At 47.3% G+C, this 20,610-nt stretch overlaps 1 protein-coding gene across 2 annotated transcripts in view; it reads right to left on the bottom strand.

Moving 5' to 3' along the window:
• The window catches only part of LAMA2 (laminin subunit alpha 2), a 584,053-nt gene that overhangs the window by 14,053 nt on the left and 549,390 nt on the right, over positions 1-20,610 (bottom strand). For both annotated transcript variants that reach the window (XM_038526758.1, XM_038526759.1), the window contains 5 exons: positions 19,228-19,404; positions 18,861-19,029; positions 10,206-10,318; positions 9,795-9,984; positions 7,742-7,897 (listed from right to left, as the gene is read on the bottom strand). In XM_038526758.1, the coding sequence (XP_038382686.1) occupies positions 7,742-7,897; positions 9,795-9,984; positions 10,206-10,318; positions 18,861-19,029; positions 19,228-19,404 (805 nt within the window). The remainder of the gene's footprint in view (positions 1-7,741; positions 7,898-9,794; positions 9,985-10,205; positions 10,319-18,860; positions 19,030-19,227; positions 19,405-20,610) is intronic.

Genomic DNA, 20,610 nt, shown 5'->3' with positions numbered 1-20,610 from the left:
TGAATAGTGTACACTGTGTCTCGGGGGGGGGGGGCGGGGGACCACTGGTTTTGCAGAAACCACGTGCTCCAGATGAACATCATGACCTTTAATGAGTTCCTTAGGTATGTTCTGGTCCAAGATGGTGATGGAAGGAAGGTCCCGAACTCATCTCCATCGCACACCAAATCTATACCTGTTTATAAAGCAATTCCTCCTGAAGAAGAATCGAAGGCTGACTGAACAGCACAACAAAAGATAAAGAGAATGGCAAGAGACAAGGCAACGGTGGGAACCTTTGCCCCCAACACTATGAACAGCCACGTGCAGGGACAGTAGAGGCACCAAGGGCAGATGTGTCTGGTATAGAAAATATATGAAAGGTTCAGGCCTAGAACCCTGCTAAACGGCAGGGGAGCTGCTGGAACTCTGTGAGTCAGATGGGCCGGTGGGAGCCATGACTTGATCCACCTCGATCGCATGGACCGTAGCAGGGTCCAGGTGCCCTTGCTGGGCTATCGCCTCAGTAAGCCCAGGCCCCTAGCTCACATCAGCCCCAACTGTCCCACCAGGGTGACCCCAAGGTGGTACACACTGAGCCACCCTGGGTCATGCTCCCTATGGCTCCAGCCATCATACCAAGGTGACACATGAGCAAAGCATGCTGGAACACCCCAGGCCTGCATTCTTCAGCTCTAGATGGCACGCCAGGGTGACCCTGATGCAGAGCACTCCAAATCCTCCTGACTGATGAGTAACTGAGCACCACCAGGATGCTCCCTGCACTGAGTGCCCCAGGAACCTCCAGGGCCCTGCCTCCATTCCAGTTGTCCCATGAGGGTACCCCCTATGGGGAGCACCCCAGACTGTCCAGCTTGCATCCCAGTTTAGCTCTCAGAAGGGCATCGTCTGCAAGAAGAGTCCCAGCTTCTACCCACTTCAGCTGTCCTGCCAGGGTGCCCTCTGTGTGGAGAGCCCTTGCAACCCCTGAACTGTACATACCTGTGCTTCAGTTGTCCTATCAAAGTACCCTTTCTGCAGGGACCTTCAGGACCACTCAGCATATGCCCAGTTCATCTCCAGCCATCTCACCAGAGCAGCCCCAGCATGGAGTGCCCTATGACCCCCAGCCCATGCCAGCCAGCAAGTGTCACCAGGCACATGCACTCTGCACAGAGGATGACCATACATAAGACCACTTCTTAAAATTCAGAAGTAGCTGTTCCAAAATACAGAAAATCAAGCAAAATGGGGAGACTGAGAAATACATTCCAAACAAAAGAACAAGACAAAACTTCAGAAAAAGAACTAAATGAAACAGAGATAGGCGAAATGCCTAATAAAGATTTTTAAATCATGACTGTAAAGATACTCCTAGACTGAAGAGTGAAAGAACTCAGTGAAAACTTCAACAAAGAAAAGATATAAAAAGGACCAAATCCGTTTTGAAGACTACAGTAACTGAAATGAAAAAATACACTAGAGGGCTCAACAGTAGATTAGCAGATGCAGAAGAACAGATCGGTAGCCGGGAAGATGGTAATGGAAAGCACCCAAGCTGAGCAGCAGAAAGGAAAAAGAATTCTTAAAAAATGAGGCTCTTGGACAACAGTAAGCAAATAAACACTTGTGTGATAGGAGACTGTAGAAAACTTTTCATGACCTAGGAAAGGAAACCGACTTCCAGGTTCTAGAAGCGCAGATTGTTCTAAACAAGATGAGCCCATGGAGGTCTACACAGTGACACATAATAATTAAAATGCCAAAGATTAAAGATAAAGGGAGGATTTTTAACATCGACAAGACAGAAGCCAAATTATGACTAGCAAAACCCCGTAAAGCTATCTACTGATTTTGTAGCGGAAACTTTGTAAGCCAGCAGAAAGGGGCATGATCTATCCACAGTGTGGAAAGAAAAAGAAAACTTACAACCAATAATATCCAACACAGTAAGGTTATCATTCAGAATTGAAGGAGAGATAAAGGAGTTCATCATCACTGAAGTGGCTTTACAAGAAAGGTTAAAGGGACTTCTTTAAATGGGCAAGGCCATAATTAGATGTAAGAAAACCATGAATAAAAAGATGTAAAATATGATAACATATACATAAAATGTGGAGGAGGGAGTACATACGTTCTTTTAGAAAGTATTTGAATTTAAATGGTGATCAACAGAGACTCCTATGTACTTAGATGTTACATGTGAACCTCATGGTAACCACAAACCCCAAACATATAATAGATACACGAGAGATGAAGAAAAAGCAAGCCAACTATGACACGACAAAGAGTCATCAACCACAAGGAGAACAAAAGAACAGAACAGAGAACTACCAAAACAACCAGGAAGCAATTAACAAAATGGTATTAAGTACATACTTATCAATAATTACGTTAAACATAAATGGTCTAAATGCTCCAATCTAAAGACACTGAGTGGTAGAATGGCTACAAAAACAAGACCCATCTATCTGCTACTTCAAAAATACTCACTTCAGACCTAAAGACACTCACAGACTGAAAGTGAAGGGATGGAAAGAGCTATAGAGTGCAAATGGAAGAGAAGAAAAAGCCAGGGTAGCAGTATCTATATTAGACAAAATAGACTTTAAAACAAAGACTGTAACAGGAGACAAAGAAGGGCATTACACAATGATAAGGGATCAACCAACAAAAGGATATAACACTTGTAAATATCAACGCGCCCAACACCACAGCACCTGAGTACATAAAGCAGATATTAGCAGACCTAAGAGGAGAAATTGACAGCAATACATGCCCCACTTACATCAATGAATACATCATCCAAGATGAAAATCAATAGGAAAATAGTTTCTTTGAATGACACACTAGGCCAGAAGGACATTGCACCTCAAAATAATAGAATACACATTCTTTTTAAGCACACATGGAATATACTCCAGTGTAGATCCCAAGTTAGGCCATGAAATATGACTGAATAAATTGAAGAAGACTGAGATCATATGTATCTCTTCTGGCTACCTGGTATAAAACTAAGAATCAGTCATAAGAAAAAAACTGGAAAAAATACAAATGTGGTTGCTAAACAGCATGCTACTAAACAACCAATGAGTCACTGAAGAAATTAAAAAATACATGGAGACAGATGAAAATGAAAACACAATGGACACAGAGAAATTGGTGCAAAGGGGGAAATTTATAACAATTCGTAGGCCCACCTCAAGAAACAAGAAAAATCTTAAGTAAACAATCTAACTTTACACATAAAGGAACTAGAAAAAGAACAACCAAGAACAAATGTGAATAGAAGAAAGGAAAAAATAAAGATCTGAGCAGAAATAAATGAGACAATAGAAAAGAGCAATAAAACCAAGAGCTAGTTCTTTGAAAAGATAAGCAAAACTGATAAACCTTTAGCTGGACTCATCAAAAAAAGAAAAAGATAGGACCCAAATAAAATAAAAAATGAAAGAGAACAATTGACGCCACAGAAATACAAAGGATTATAAGAGAATACTATGAAAAATTATATGCCAACAAGTTGGCATATAATCTAGAGAAATGGATAAATATCTAGAAATGTACAATATTCCGAAACTGAATTAAGAAGAAATAGAAAATCTGGAGAGACAAATTGCTAGTAAGAAAATTTAATGTGCAATCAGAAAACTACCAACAAACAAAAGTCTTAGACCAGATAGCTTCACAGGTGAATTCTACGAAACATTTAAAGAAGAGTGAATACCTATTCTCCTCAAAGTATTTTAAAAAAGTAGAAGAGGAAGGAAAGCTTTCAAATGCATTCTCTGAGGCCAGCATTACCTTGATACCCAAGCCAGACAAAGATATCACACAAAAAGAGAACTATAGGCCAATATCTCTGATGAGCATAAATGCAAAAATAATCCTTAACAAGATATTAACAAATCACATTCTGTAATATATGGAAAATACAGTCAAGTAGGACTTATTCTGGGCATGCAAGAATGGCCCAATATTAAAAAATCAACAGTATACATCACATTTAACACAGTGGAAAATAGAAATAACATAATCCTCTCAACAGATGCAGAAAAAAAAATTCGGTAAAATTCAACATCTGTCAATAAAAACTGTCAAAAAGGTGGGGTTTAGAGGGAACATAGTAAAGGCCATATCTGAAAAACCTGGAGCTTACAATATACATAATGGTGAAAAACTGAGAGCTTTCTTCTAAGATCAGGAATATGACAAGGATGTCTACTCTTGACACTTAAAAAATAAAAGGTTTTATTCACTTACTTGACAGAGAGAGAGAGAGAGAGAGAGAGAGCACAAGCAGAGCAGCAGGCAGAAGGGAGAGGGAGAAACCGACTCCCTGCCAAGCAGAGAGTCTGACATGGGGATCAATCCCAAGACCTTGGGATCATGACCTGAGCTGAAGGCAGACACTTAACCGACTGAGCCACCCAGGCGCTCCCACTCTTGACACTTTTATTAGACATAGTACTGAAAATTCTAGCCACAGTAATCAGACAAGAAATAAGAGATGTCTCAATTGGTAAGGAAGAAGTTAAACTGTTAAACTGTCATTATTTGCAAATGATGTAACATACATAGAAAAACCTTAAGGACTCCACCAGAAGAAATGAATTCAGTAAAATTGCAGGATACAAAATTAATACCCAGAGATCGATTGCATTTCTATGTACTGTTAACAAAGTAGCAGAAAGAGAATTTAGAAAACAATTCCACTTATGATTGCACCAAAAAGAATAAAATACCACGGAATAAACTTAATGGAGGGGGTGGAAGAGCTGTACTCTAAAAACTGTAATGCACTGATGAAAGAAACTGAAGATGGCACAAACGGAAAGATATTCCATGCTCATGGATGGAAGAATTAGTATTGTTAAATAAATATTGTTAAAGCAATCTACAGATTCAGTGCAGCCCCTGTCAAAATACCAGGAGCTTTTTTACAAAACTATGACAAATAATACTAAAATGTACCATATGGGATCACAAAAGACCCTAAAGAGCCAGAGCATTCTTAAGAAGGAAGAACAAAGCTAGAGATATCGCAGTTCTAGACTTCAAGGATGCTACAAAGCTTTAGTTAATCCAAACAGTATGAGACTGGCACAAAAAGAGACATGTAGATCAATGGAACAGAATAGAGATCCCGGAAATAAACCCACACTTACACGATCGTTTAATCTACAACAAACGATGTAAGAATATACCATGGGGAAAAGACTGTCTCTTAAATGGTGCTGGGAAAGCTGGGCAGCTTCATGTAAAAGAATGAAACTAGACCACTTTCTTAGTACCACGCACATGAATAAACTCAAAATGGATTACAGACCTAAATATAAGACCAGAAACCATAGGATTCCTAGAAGAAAACAAAGGCAGTTATTTCTTTGACGTTGGCCTTAGCAACATTTTTCTAGATATGTCTCCTTAGCAAGGGAAACAAAAGCAAAATTAAACTATTGGGACTACACCAAAAACAAAACAAAACAAAACAAAAAAAAACCCCCCAAAACAAAAAAAAAACCCAACACATTTGTTCAGCAAAGGAAACCATTAAGAAAATGACAAGGCAACCTACTGGTTGGGAGAAGATTCTGTAAATGACTGTCTAATAAGGGGGTTGTATCCAAAATGCAACTCAAACCAAAAATAGCCCAATTAAAAAAATGGACAGAGGATATGAATATTCTTCTATAGAAGATGTACAGATGGCAAATACAGACACGAAAGGATGCTGTACAGTATTAGTCAGTAGGGAAAATATAAATCAAAACGATGAGATATCCTCATACAGTCTCAGAAAGGCTAGAATCAAGGAGACAAGAAGGAACAAGTTTCTGTGAGGATGTGGAGAAAAAGGAACCCTTGCGCACTACTGGCAGGAATGTGAATTGGTGCAGCCCCTGTGGAAAATAGTATGGAAGTTCTCGAAAAAATTAAAAATAGAACTACCATGTGATCCAGTAATTCCACTCCCGGGTATTTTCCCAAAGAAAATGAAAACACTCATTTGAAAAGATACATGTTCCCCTGTGTTTATTGGAGAATTATTTACAGCTGCCAAGACAGGGAATAAAGGAAATACCTACTATAGATGAATGGGCAAAGAAGATGGTATTTATATACAATGAATATTACTGAGCCACGAAAAAGAAGGAGATCTTGCCATTGGGGGGCAAGCATGGACCTAGAGGGTATTATGTTAAATGAAATAAAGTAGAGACAACAAATACTATATGATTTCACTTATAAGTAAAATCTAAAAAAACCAACAAACAAATGGATGAATGATTGAACGAACAAACAAAAACCAGAAACAGACCCAAAATTACAGAGAACAAATTGATGGTTGCCAGAGGGCTGGGGGTGAGGGATGAGCAGAATGGATGAAGAGGACCAAGTACAGACTTGCAGGTATGGAATGAATAAAAGGGAATAAAAGGTAGAGCACAGGGAATCTAGTCAGTGATAGTGTGATAATACTGTACGGTGACCGGTGGTAGTAAACGTGCAGCGAGCGCAGCATAACGTATAAATTTGTCCAACTACATGTTGAGTGAAACCAATGTAACATGTGTCAACTCTACGATTAAACAGATATTTAATTAGTCCCTATGTTCGTTGTAAAAAACTTCATGTTTTTATCAATCGTGTAGTAACCTCACTATATACACATTCTGTCCTAATCTCATTCTATCTGAAGAGAATCAAGTCTGGCTTAGTGCTTCTTCCTCATGCAAACCTAAGGGAAGCGGTGGAGTCCTTCCTGGGAAAATGCACATACACCTAGACCTAGAAAGTTGGCACAGAGCATTTACAGTGTAGGGACCATAAAAATAACTCAATCATTCTCTGCTCCGCTGTATTTCATCCGGTTTTAGGGGCACCCGTTAATCGCTCTTGTGATGAACTCCAGACACTCTCATTTTGATCGGCCGAGGTAGCGTGTCCAACAGCTACGAAAGGAACGCAACACTGCCCACCCACAAGGGGAGCCCAAAGCTGAAGATTGCAACTGTGCTGACCGGTCATCTGTGACGAAGGACGGCTCTGCGCCATCACGTGCTCTGGGTCCAGAAATGCAATACGGTCCTTTGTAATACGCTCTCTAAAAACACTGATCCCTTCTCCTTAAAGTCATGTTTTCCAAAGGAAACCAGGACACATGGTCTGATGAAGCATTATTTCGTGAATACTGGTTTATAAGTCCTCACGAGTGAGGACTTTACATTTTGGATCCCGTACTGTCCCCTAAATGCCACATCACAGTGTTGGACGACTGTAGTCTAAATACCACCTCTCAATATTTGCGAAATCTCTAGCCCTGAAACAATACCATCGACATCATCTTCCTTATATCCCCGTGCTTTCTATATGCTTAGTACTCGTCCAAGCTCTTTCGCCATATCACCTCACTTAATCTTTACAGTGACCTTGTTTCTGTTTGGTGCTCTGATCCTATTTTACAAAATAGGGGATTTTGTCAAACAAAGATTAAGCAGCCTGCTCCAGACCACACAGCTAGTTACCAGGTAGGTAGGTATTTAAGCCAAGGGCGTCCGCTCCAGGGTCCATACTCTGTTTGGTAATATTGTCTCTCCGGGTCAAATCTGTCTAGAAAACCCGTCACTTTTCAGAAAAGATGATCTCTTGGCCACACCTATAAGTGGCCGGGTCCCCGTGTGAACTAGTAACTCAACGTACATACAGGGCTGAGGCAGTTATTTAAGCCACACACGTAAAAAGTAAATTGGACCCTTACCGGACCAATTCTTCGAGTGGTGTAGTTGATGGGTAGCCCGCCAACATACAGCATTCCCACGACGTCCAGGATATCTGCTTTCTTGGGACTGGTGGTTCTGTTGGATGCATCATCTACATAAAGAATTCCTTCTTGCTTAATTCGCATAATCTTAATCTATGAAAAGAAGACGACTCATTAAAGCCAATCACGGATAAATTTCCAATAGGCTGAGCGTACGACATGAGAACTTTTTGGATCTTCGTCAGGGGAAAAAATGGAATAACTTATTTAGGGCCTAAGTGGGCCCAGAAGGGAAATTGAACCCATCTTTACAGTGTCCCTCACACCCTGCCTCTTCCATGACTCCAGCTTCTCCAAAAGGGTGCAAAGTCGTCCTGGGTGAGCTTTAGATTAAGGCCTTTTTTTCCTATAGATTGGCAAGGGAGCACATGGATCAAGAGGTCTGCTGTCAGCAGGATCCTCGCCAGTCGGGAGCCCCTGTCGTGAATTAAGTGAGCTGCGGGATCCGTGCCCCACGATCTCAGATAGGCTGTGTCCCTCTGCCCAACAGGCACTTGTGGTGCAGAATGGAAGGAAAGGCAGTGTGCGAGGGTGCATGGCCGTTTCCACGGCTGCTGGTGGGTACACAGGGCGTGAGGAAGACAGACGGCCACCTGATGCTGAGATTTCGGCCGTGGGGAGGATTATCTTTCGGGGTGGAGCAAAATCAGGGGTGTCAAGACTGGCTTGGGCCTAAGAAACACCCGGAGCCTGCGTTTAGGAAAAGGAGTGGGTGACCCCGCTTGGTTTAAAATGAGTCTATGTCAGGATTAGAATGATCAGGATCTCGTTTTACACTTGTCTGTTCTGGTTTGGGAGGCAGTGGGGATGCGTCTTCAAAACTAAACGCCTCCTTAACTTTGCTGCTCATAGCAAACTTTCTTTCTTAATCCCATGCGCATTGTGGACCCACAATAGGTCCATTTTTCAAATGTCATATTTATTCTGTTAGCCTGGAGAGGAGAATAGGCCTTAACGAGGGCTCCTGCTCCTTCGGGAAGATCGGTACTTGTGGCTCGTGAGCTCTCAGGCAAGCACGGAGGTTCCGTTTCTTATATCCAGGATAATGAGTTGATTGACTTTGCATTTTTTAATGGTATTTTTTCAGGTTCTCTGGCTTCCTATAGGATATGCCAAGTCGACATTTGTTAATAGAGGAAACCCACCACCTCACGATACCAAATCCGCAAAATTAAACATTCTACTAGTCTAGCGAGGGAAGCTGTGCTGAATAGGCGACTGCAGGCGCAGAGACTGGTTCTGCGTGTGCACTTTAACCAGGCGATGCGGTAGAGACCTGCAGCCCGGCCAAGGAGGGCAGTAAGCTGGCAGGTGAGCCTTTGGTTCCCATCACGGGCCCAGTTTCTGGGTGGAAGGCCAGTTTCCAAAGTTGTTCCAAATGGCTATCGGTGGGGACGCTGCCCGAGAGCACGTTGCACATGATCTAGCAGCTTCCCAGACTCTTGGTTTCCACAGAGCAGGAAGGGGTTGATGGGGGGGGGGGGGGGGGGGGGTGGGAGGAAGCCTCAGGGCCCACGTTAGTTCCCTGCCTTTTAGTTTGTCAAATATGATTTCATAAACGAGAGGCCGTGTGAGCACCTTAAGAGGAGGAAAAGGCCATCTCAGAACCCATATTATTCCTCTACGTTGAATACGTAGAGTGTTAAGATGAATTCACTCCCTTGCCCCACGTTCCTCACCAGGTATTCTCGGTGCACACACGCCCCTGGCCTTGGTTTGTACCCAGTGGTTGGGGGACCGCAGCTGCAGGGCAAGAATGGGGTCCGCCCGGGTCTGATTACGCTTCCCAGGGGTGGGCGCTTGCAGGCGGCACTTGCTTTATTTGCTTTATTTGCACAGCCCGCTGGCTGCAGAGTCAGGATTACAGTGCGAGCACAGCAGGTGCACTGGGAGCACAGCAGGAGCCCCGGGGACAGTGGCGCCGCTGCCACCGGGTCCCCCTCGAGGACGCCGCCACCACCATCACCACCGCCATTGCGGGGCCTTTTACCTTGTGCCACTGGCCGTCGTTGATCTTGGTGGGGATCATGGTGTTGGTGTCACCGCTTCCCAGGTCGTAACTGAAGTAGGGCAACCCATGTCTCAGCTGAACGGTGGCGAAGTCCGCGTGGTTGATCCGAGCCATGTAGAAGAGCAGGCCCGACGCCGCTTCTGTCCGCACTTCGAACTCAATCGTGAGCCTGGGGAAGAGACGCGTGCAAAGCGGAGAACCACAAGCGTGTTCTTACTCTCGGGCCCTGGGTGAGTGTCCCCGGGGGACAGCAGGAGGGCCCCTGAGACCCGGCTCTCCGTGTGTGCCTGACCCCGGCCGAGCTCCATGCAGCTGCATTCGGCCTCAGGAGGAGCGACCGCTCAGGACCTGACGCCGCCCTCCTTCCCTGTGTCGTGGGGCACCACGTACCGGTTTTTGACTTTGGTGTCATCAAACGCAATTGCAACGTGGCTGTTTCTCGAAAGTCCGAACTGCTTGCTCCCGACCAGAAGAGCTGGCTCTGGATCTGCCGCGCAAGGACCCTGTAAAACACCCAGGGGAAAAAGAGGCTCTGAGGGCCTCTGCTCCTGAAGATGTGATCCTGCTCTCTAACGGCTCCTCCCCTGTCGCCTCGTGTTCGCACGTGGTCCCACTCGAGGTCCTTAGCAGGAGCCATGGCCTCCGCTTATCTGTGCCCTCGGCCACATGGCGTGTCTCCCGATGGAGCGAGCCGAAAGCGGGAATCCTGTACGTCGTGCCCTTGACTTGCCAAATCGATGTGCCCCCAAGTATTTATTGATCCATTCCTGTTTTCATTACCCTCGATGGGAAAAAAAAATTGTGGATGTTTCTGAGAAAACTGGGATTTCCTTTGCACGTTTACTTCCCTGGGGAAGAGTTATCTTCCAAGAAGCCAGGCCGGGGATGGTGACAAGCAGGCCACTGGGCTACACAAGTAGAGGGTGTGTGTTCCCCCCGTGTCCCCCCCATCTCCTCCTGCATCACTTTCTCTCCAGAACCATCGCCCCCGAGCAGGCTTCCACGCATTTCGACTTTCAGGAGGCTGTGTCTACACTTGTCGGGCCACTCGGTCCCTGAGGCGGCTGCTGGGCAACGCGGCGCCTTTTCACCGGAACCAACTGTGTCCCAGGCCAGCTGTCACCGTGCAGGGACCCAGACCCGGTGCTGGGGCGGGAGAGCTTGCGCGGGCCAGCCTGCGTGGCTCAGCGCTCTGCTGTCACCGTCCTGTCACCTTTTTGGAAAAAGGGGCCCCGCGTTTCCATTTGGCTCCAGCCCTGCCAGTGACCAGGCCCGTATGTGGCAGTGTGACCCTCGGCTCTGTAGAGCACTGAGGCCCCGGAGGGGACCCAGGTAACGACCCAGACTCTGGCCCCAAGCACAGGCTACAGAAGGTTCTTCCCAGGCAAGGGCAGCTGACTCCTCAGCGCCAGGCTGTGGCTCCGGGACGAGGACAGGCGTCGCAGTCCCTTGTCCACGGAGCGTGTGCCTCGGCAAGGGAGAGGCCGGGAGGGTGTGAGCCGCCAGGACGCTGCTCCGCGGGGGCAGATGGCGGCCCCTGCGCCCATGGAGGGCTCACCCCGGCAGGCAGAACAGGGACATGCTCTCTGTCCACGCGGCCCCAGGGTGCCCCCATCTCGCAGGACGGGCCCCAGGGGCTTGGAGGCCTCGTGGCTCAGCCGCGACCCCCAGGCTGCAGTCGCTGCCCACAGACACCCCGAGGCCCGAGTCCGGCGGTGGCGGGGGTCACGGGGCACCTGCCGAGGTCCCACCTGCCGCCCCGAGCCGCTCGCCATGCTTTGCTCCGCACCCCCGGGCCTTCCAGAGGCCACAGAGCCCACCTCGGCATTGGAGGGGAGCCTCTGCCACAGGAGCGCAGGGGCTTCGTGAGCGGTCTCGTAAGAAGCTGTAGGGGGTAGCCCGGGGCCCCCCCCCCCCCACGGTTTAGCACCACCTTCGGCCCAGGGCGTGACCCCGGGGTCCCGGGATCGAGTCCCGCGTCGGGCCCCCCGCATGGACCCTGCTTCTCCCTCTGCCTGGGTCTCTGCGTCTCTCTCTGGGTCTCTCATTAATAAATAAATAAAAAATATTAAAAAAAAAAAAAACCTTCCATCACCTTCCTTTCTAAAACTGGCAGCTGGAAGAGAACCGAGAAGTGCTGGCAGAGGAGAATTTTTATACGTATGTATTTTTGGATTTAAATGGGAAGCCAATTTGCCAGCCTGTGCTCTGCACTGATTCTGGGGCAAGTGTAGACCTGTCCTCTCCGTTGGCTAAAGGCACGTGGGACTGGATGTTTGCTGTGCCTCACCTTCCCCTGGGGAGTCTGCAAGCCGGCCTGGCATATATATTATTGCCTGCCTCCACGCTGGCATGTGCACAGGAGGGCGCAGACCCTGGTGGCTCGGCCCTATTCCCGGGGCCCCTCCGAGGGTCCAGCTGCTCCTCCTGCTGCCTAAGCGCCTTTCCCCCTCTAACATTTTAAAGGGAATTTATGAGATGGAACAGAAAGTGCCTCATGGTCTGCACACAAATAAGGTCGTCTTATTTTTCAACCTGCTTCCTATAGAAATCCAAGTTAAGAGGATTAAGAGAAAGGGTCTTCTCATGGGGGTAATTCCAAGGATGCTTTAAACAATTTTTTTTGAAGATTTTATCTATTTGAGAGAGAACACAAGCAGGGGGAGGAAGAGGGACAAGCAGACTAGGCCGAGCGAGCGAGCGAGTGAGTGAGCGAGGAGCATGAGTGTGGCAGATGGGGCAGGGATGGGGGCTCATGGCCCTGAGATCACAATCTGAGCCAAAATCAGGAACCTGATGCTGAAGCAGCTGAGCCACACAGGTGCCCCCTCCAAGGAAGCGTCAAAAAAGAATGACGATTGCAAGACAGCTTCCTCCTCCAAGCCGACGTGAGCTTGAGAGGAGGCATCATCCTTATGGATGTGATACTTTACCTGTATTATTTTGGAAACACTTATCTTTGAAATGTGTTAAAACAACAATAATAAAAAGGAAAAAAAAATCCACAGACTCATCAATCTGAATGCGTTACAACCCTGCCACCTTGTGGGGACGCGTTGAAGTACTGAGGTGCGCTTAGGGGGCTGTGAGCTTGCTCCTTCTCTTCCTCCTCCCCCTCCTGCTCCCCTCCTCCCTCTCCTCCTCCTCCTCCTCTCCCCCTCCTCCTCCTTCCCTCCTCCTCCTCCTCCTCCTCCTCCTCCTCCTCCTCCTCCTCTTCCTCCTCCTCCTCCTCCACGCTGGCAGGTGCAGGTGGCGGTGCCCTGCTGCCTGGCGCGGTGGGTGGCACAGCCGCAGAAGGCGGTGGCCGGAGCCCTGCTCCCCGAGGCCGCGCTCAGGGTCGGATAACGCAGCAGGTTAGCAACGGGGAAAACTTTGTCACCTCAGCTCCTCCGTTTCAGGTCAGAATACAGCGGCGGCCGTGCCCACGGCTGGTCGTTGGCGGACACCTGGAAATGACTTATCGGACTGGGGGCAGCCCATGGTCGGTAGGCCAGCCTCCTGGAACTGAGATTGCTGCAGAGCAGACATTCAAATTGCATTTATCAAAACTGGCCTCTTTGTTCTTGAAAGCACCGAGTGATGAACGATCATGAAAACTGCATCGTTTTCCTCTTTCATGAGTCAGTAACCCCACTAACAAATGGGGGCTCAAATCGCATCTGAGAAGTTGCACGCTTCTTTGTGATGCTCTGTTTTACGGACGCATACTAAGTGGGAGATACTTTTCACAGCACTGACTTTAATGTTCCGAAATATAAAATCCCTACTCAAGCTGTTTATCGAGAAAGTGAATTATGTGACCACTCTGCCCACGAGCCCCTTTGGTAGGTCCTGGGCACCCGCAGTAATATTTACACACTAACACCTGGACAGAGGTTCCTTGCGCTATGGAAAATAGTTTTTTTTTTCCCCTTTAAACGCATATCGGGGTTGACCTGACTCGTCCTTCGGCATGGACCGTATTTAGCTTTTAAAGTCGTAGCACTCAAGTTGCAAGAGAAATGGCTTTCTTTTGGCCTATTCTTTCCCTCTCCGCCCGCTTCTCTTCCCCAACTCCCCAAAGCCCTTAACGACACGGGGACTTTTCACGGCTATTTGCATCACTCTTCTTAGCATTCACATTTCAAAGTTCAACTTTCCAATAAGCTTCAAGTAAAAAAAAGAAAATGCAGCCAGTTCATTGTATACAAAGGCACACGGCCATGCTGGTTATAAAGACTCGGTACAAACCCCGTGTAGACCTGCCGGTGGTCATAGACATCTACAGTCTGACCCCGCCCCACCCACCGTCTTCATGAGGGATCTCTACAGATGTGACACATAGAAATATTTAATGAGCTCCAACTGGGCCACACACGGAACAAGAGAAAAGCATAACGGGAAGCTGGGCTCTCACACTATCAAATGCGATAATACACGTACAGTGACCTCTGCTGTGTGACGTCCCAGCAAGTCCAAATGATGGGACCGACACAGTCCTCAGGGCAGGGCTTTCCCAGGATACTCTGAGCCTGCGCTGGAGCCCGGTGAACAGCATCCTCATGGTGTGAGATGCTGGCGGGGAGGGGACCCACCATAGGGGACAGCCCCTTCGGCCTCTGAGAACAGAGGAATTAACCTACAGGCCTTAGCTCTTAACGACCTTCTTACGATCTAAATTCTGGTGTGAAAAGGGAAGGGGATGGTGAGAATGGAAAATGATGCGAGACTCGAGCTATGACCTCCATATCCCACTGGAGTCTGCAATTGTTGAACGTGGAACACCCGCCACTCCCTTTCTTTCCTGGCACTCGCTCTCCCCCTGAAAGCGTGAAAGGCTAACGATTCCCACGGAAGAATTTTGGGGTGTTTCTGAGCGCCAGGCACCGTGCTGGGTGCTTTGCATACAGCATATAATTTACTTCCTCATGATAATCCTTGGCTGGGTAGATGGCACCATTCTTATTTTTCAAAGGGTCATTTTACATTTAGGGAGGACAAGTCACTCACCCGAGGCCACTGAGTGGAAGTAGGCGGGCAGGCCCCGGTCCCAGATCACTGGAAAAGGCCCAGTAGTCGTTCTCAGCGGCCCCCAACATGGAGGGGGGTGCCCAGAGGAGAAACCAGCCCTTAATGTGATGTTGCAGAGGAATAAAGAGAGGTTGAAAGCCACCGCTTTCAATGTATCTTTTAGAAAAAGTTATGAAAGCAAAACACACGTAAGAATATATATATATATTTTTTTTAAATGATGAAAATCATCTCTAGTCCATAATACATCTGCTGTTAGCTTCTGATATATTTTTTTTGCAAGGATTTTTTAATGTGTTTTTTCCCATCTATTGATGTAGATGTGATTATGCAATATGTATGCTTTTATGTCCTGTTTCATCCACTTCACATAATGTCCTAAGTATGTCATCATTTTGTATTGTTTCAACTGAAAGATTTTATGTACAAGAGTGTGATGATATATTAAAATTTGCATTTTATAGACTTGTTTTTACACTTCTAGATGCCACTAATCATTTGGTTTGGATGCAGTTTCAGGGACACCCTGCCACGTTTCCAGTTTTCAGTCTTGAAAGCCAGCGGGCTGTGTGTGTGGCCCACACTCCGCTCTTAGCCACACTGACCTCCACACATAGTGGGTTTGTCATTTATATGAGCGTCTTATTCCTCAAATCTTCCACTCTCTGTCTCTCCCCCTCTCCCTCGCTAGCAATGATGATATTGTATTAATTTTTGCATGTAGTAGGCTCTCGACAAATATTCGTTATAAATTGTTGAACGTTTAACTTTTGGTCCCCTTTAAAAAGCAGACACTTCTCTCCACACAAAGAATGAAAATAAGAGAATTATTAAGAGAAATAAGGAAATTATTCCTATTTCTTAAATATATGTATTTCTTAAATCATTTAAGAAAATAAGAGAATAATTAATTATTATTAAGATCAAATGGAAAGATGTGTATGGTCCCATGATCTGAAACTGTAAAAATATAACCCCATAAGGATGGAGGTTCTAAGAAATGTAATTATGCCCACATGGCATAAGGGGAGATAGCTGATGGAATTGAGATATCTGGGTTTTAGTGCCAACTGTCAGTAATGTGCGTGATGACAGGCCCTGAGCTAAGTTCTAGGGCTTTGTTAAGAGTCAATTAAGGGTCAGGATCTTTAAGGTCTCTTCTAGCTCTGGTGTTCTGTGAGTCTTTGTATACCAGCCCACAGGATTGCCACTCAACTTCTCTTTTGCTTTTGTCTTATCTCAGTGGAACGCTCTGTTTCGGAAAAGTTAAAACACATACTGCTGAGAGAAAATGGAAATTGGAATTAGAACAGAAGGTTACAAGAAAACTTAAATGAGTTAAAAATCTCCAGTCCCAGATGGGAAAGTATCTTTATTTTCAGAAAAAAAGGGGGGAAAATGTGATCTCCAGAAACCACAGAGGGATATGCTGGAGACTCCCTATAAAATAGAGTTTGTGCAGGCACTGAGCAAAGAGAGGTGATGACTGGGGACCAGCGAGCTTCTCCACCAGTGAACTGGACCAAGTCAAGATGGGCTGGCTGAGAGACCTGACCCAAGAGAAGGTTGAGTGGTAGACAGGCTCTCCAGATTGTGGTTGACTGAATATGGCACTGAGGATGAGCCAGCAGATTGACTCAGTTAAAATACCAAAGTATTCTCAGTTGTATACTTAATAAAATATAAGGACAGACCAATGGAAGGAGAGGTACTGCTGTCCCCTGACCTGGGCACTTTGAGTAATATTGTCTATTCCAGGTGCCACGTTTTGAAGGGGACATTTCAAACTTCAGAATATTGATCTGTTGAAAGATAAATACATAAAAAATAAAAAAAATAAAAAAGAATATTGATGTGTTGAAATAAAGGAATAAGAAATTAGGTCACATGGAGAATGCTTGAGGTTATAGACTATTTACCCTGGGAGAAAAGCTTTTGCTATGTTTTCTTTTTTAATTGAAGTATCATTGACACACAATGTTATGTTAGTTCCAGGTGTACGACATAGCAATTCCACAAGTCTATTCGCTACGCTCACCGCAAGCATAAGGACTTTGCTCTTCCCAAATCCTGGAAGGGATGCTAGAAAGATGCAAGCTCAAAAATATCTCTAGTGATGAGCAGCAGATCGCTCTACAGAACAACCCTTTCCATGGTGGAAACTAAGGGAGAAAATGAAATGAACAAGAGTTTTCAAAATCCGTGCTCAAGACAGCGTGTTGCACCCATCAGTTGGCAAGCATTATAAATATGACAGGTATGCTGTAAAGAGTATAGTGAGATCCACCCTCTTGGATACATTGGTGGTGAGAATGGAAACTGATGAGACCTTTGGAAAAAGCAATTAATGGGTACGTTTTGAGAAACTTCGGGATAGTCTTCATTTAATCTGACATTTATCCATCTAAGAATCTGTCTTGAGACAATAAAGAAGAAAGTTTGGTAAATAGAGGCGCTCATCAGAATATAGTTCCTAACAGTGAAAAACTAGCAGCACTCTAAATGGCCTATGATGAGGAAAAAGTAGAATGAATTACAAAGACAGAGCGTTGCAGTGATAAGGAGCCCGGCTGTGTAGTCGGGCCTCCTGGGCGAAAATTCCTATTCTGCCATTTACTGGGCGACTGAGGCTAGACAATTCTTATTAACTCAAACCAAAAATGGGATGATGTATCGTTTACAGAGCCATGATGAAAATTACATATGAGGCTGAATGGCAATCATTTAGGCAGCGGCTGGCGCAGCGTCAGCACTCGGAGGCAGTCATTATGATCACGACGATAGAGCAGTTAGGCCATTTATTAAATGTTGAGTTTGCACTAGGCATTTAAGAAACATTTTTTTAAGTCCTCATGTTAACTCTTGGACTTATGTGTCATAAATACACTCACTGTACAGATGAGGAAACTGAGGCCTAGATTGGCTAAGTAGCTTTCCCAGATTCATACTCACGGTAGACGGGAGTGTATGCATTGCAACCCTGGCTGTCTACTCGGAAAGCCATGCTCTAATCAATGGAATGATTACCCCCCACACAAGGGAACATCCTACGTGTCTCTGTGTGTCACACACACGCACACACGCACATACTCATCAAGATAGGGAAACGGAAGGACTCCACAAAAATCTGCGTTTTTGGCTCCTCTGTTCTTGCCAGTACGGCACCCCGCCCCCTTTCACACACGCCTCAGAACGCAAAGAGTGTACCTCCTCCTTGTAAGGGGCAAGAGGTCGATGAAGGCTTTAGCACAGGTGACATTTAAGGCAGGCCCGGGTGAGAATGACCGACAGAGCTAGCTTACGTGTGTTCCAGATCTCCAGCCTAGACGTCTTGCCACCAGGACCCCGGGCCCCAAACGATCACACGTGGGCCCTCGTCTCTGTTCTAATCAGTCCGAGGACCACGGTTCTCGATAAAAGCCCAAGGCCCAAGCAAAGACAAGACTCATGCTCCTTTGCTTTCTGAGTCTCCCAGCGGCTCCGAATGTGTCTGCTCCGCCCTCACCTCAAGCTGGCTCACGTCTGATTTCCATCCTGTGTGAAGCCCCGACCTCTCGGCAGGGCCGTGAGCCTCCCTCTGGGCCCCAGACAGGGCCTGTCGGCCTCGTAGTCGGGCAGCCACGTCTGCGTGATGTTTAGTCACGGATTACCGGTCTTAAAACAGAGGCCACCACATCATACACAGGATGCGGCGTCTACTAGTTGAAACGCAACTAAAAGGGGCTGAAAACGGATACGGTTGCATGTGTGTGGCGATGTTACAGGTGGGTCTTGTTTTTGGTTCTGTAGACGCGTCTGTGCTATGCTGGCTGTTCACCGGAAAACACTGCTGTTTCACGAGAAAGAAGCTCAAAGCGGAACAGACATAGAAGTAAAAGTAATCAGAGGAAGGCGTCCGGGGAACGGGCTTCCGTAGACGCTGCCCTCCCTCGGATTCCAGGAGTAGGATGTACTAGATCTCCTGAATTATTTTCTCTCGGAAAACAGCTGAAAAGACAGGTTCCAATGGGAAAGCGCTAGGATGGAAACACTCACGTGGGCCCCAAAAGGGGTGGGCGTGGGGAGGGCGGGCGTGGGCACGGGCCCCGGCTGGGTAACTGCTTCGGCTGGGACCGCTGCATCCTCGTCCTCGCGGGGTTTCTGGTGGGCACACCGACCGATGTCTGCGTTTTTGAAGGACACGGGCTGCGCAAAGTCCATGGGGCTGATGGATGGGATTGCAATTAAACACTCCGCGTTAGTTGTCGAGGTGCTGCCTCCAACAGTCCAGCCCCCCCTCCTCAGGGCGAGGGCTTGACCCTTCCAGTCGAGAGGGCAGCTCCTCCTGTTGCCTCTCCGCCCACCCCCTGGGTCTGCGGTGGCCCCGTGTGGTCCCCTTAAGAGAGCAGAGTTGCCTACTTACACCGAGTTGATGACCACGTTCCACACGCAGCCTTGGAAAGGAGGGATGTTCCTGAGAGGGGGTGGCTGGAACTCCGGCGGGGCGCCCCCCACGAAGAGCCTGTGGACCTGGATGGCCTGCTCCGCCGGCAGGGCCTGCGTGTGCCTTCCGTCTTCATCCACTTGCACAGTGAAGACGCTGGAGAAACAGCCGCAACCCAGGGCTCAGCGCCCAGCCCGTGGGTGGGCCTCAGGCCGGATGCCCCTCGCCTCGCAGGAGCCACAGGAGTCAGTGGGTCCCTGGGAGGCCACAGGCACCGCCCCCCCCCCCCCACAGGTGGCTCAGAGCAGCGGCGGCCCAGGGGGACGCGGGGACCGAGCCCGGGGCCTTGATCTCTCCGGGTGCCTCGTGTCCCTGCGGGGGGACAGGCTGTGCACCTGGGCCGAGAGCCTTCCGGGCGCTCTGGGAAGAACCAGGCTGACGCGGGCGCCCTCGGCCTGTCCGTGGGGTCCCCTGCTGGCGGGGGCCCTGCTCCTTAGTCACAACAGCCCTGGGGCCCTGGGCAGGGACTCCAAGGGGGCGGAGTCCCGATGATGACCATCACCAAAGGCATTGCCTCTCTTGTTCTAGAAGCAGGCTTTGAATTTCAGTCCAGATCAGGGGGTGGGAGGCTATTAGTCACCGGCCTGAGGACCATGAATGAATTCCTGGAAGCTTCCTATATATCCGGGGAGAAAACCAAAGTACTTAGGGGGGAAACTCAGTCCTAAAATGCCATCTGACTTGACTTTATAAAGAATAAGAACCAGGGAGGCCTGGGGTGCTCAGTGGAGCATCTGCCCTCGGCTCAGGTCGTGACCCCGGGATCGAGGCCCACGTCGGGCTCCCTGCAGGAAGCCTGCTTTTCCCTCTGCCTGCGTCTCTGCCTCTCTCCCTGTGTCTCTCATGAGTAAATAAATAATTATATATATTTTTAAAAAGAATAAAAACCACATGCAGAACTAGAAATAACAAACCAGGGCAAAGATGGTCTGAAATGGCCCTGAGCAACTGGTCGACGTTGAGACAGTTCAGATGTAAGAGAATGAAAGAAAAATGGATTTCATCGGTGCTCAAAATGTCAGTGTTCAAGGGGTGGAGAGGGAGCACATTGGATTTATTTTCAAAAGGAACATGAAGGGGAAATGACATATTGTTTTTTTTTTTCTTACCAAACTCTGGAAGAGCATGTTGGCAAAATTCAAGAGGTTCCACATTATTGCTAAGGATGCTGGTGGTTTTATGAGACTTTTAGGAAAACACTTCTGGGCATCTGTGACTCACTGAGCAGTCCCCCCGCCCCCACGCACACACCTTTTTTTTTTCTTGCTAAAAGCAAACTCTTCCTAACACGACATGGCGATG

Source organism: Canis lupus, chromosome 1 (assembly GCF_011100685.1).
Source record: "Canis lupus familiaris isolate Mischka breed German Shepherd chromosome 1, alternate assembly UU_Cfam_GSD_1.0, whole genome shotgun sequence".
NCBI lineage: Eukaryota > Metazoa > Chordata > Mammalia > Carnivora > Canidae > Canis > Canis lupus.
Note: the sequence above shows the minus strand (reverse complement) of the source record. Positions and strands in the feature narration are given on the sequence as shown.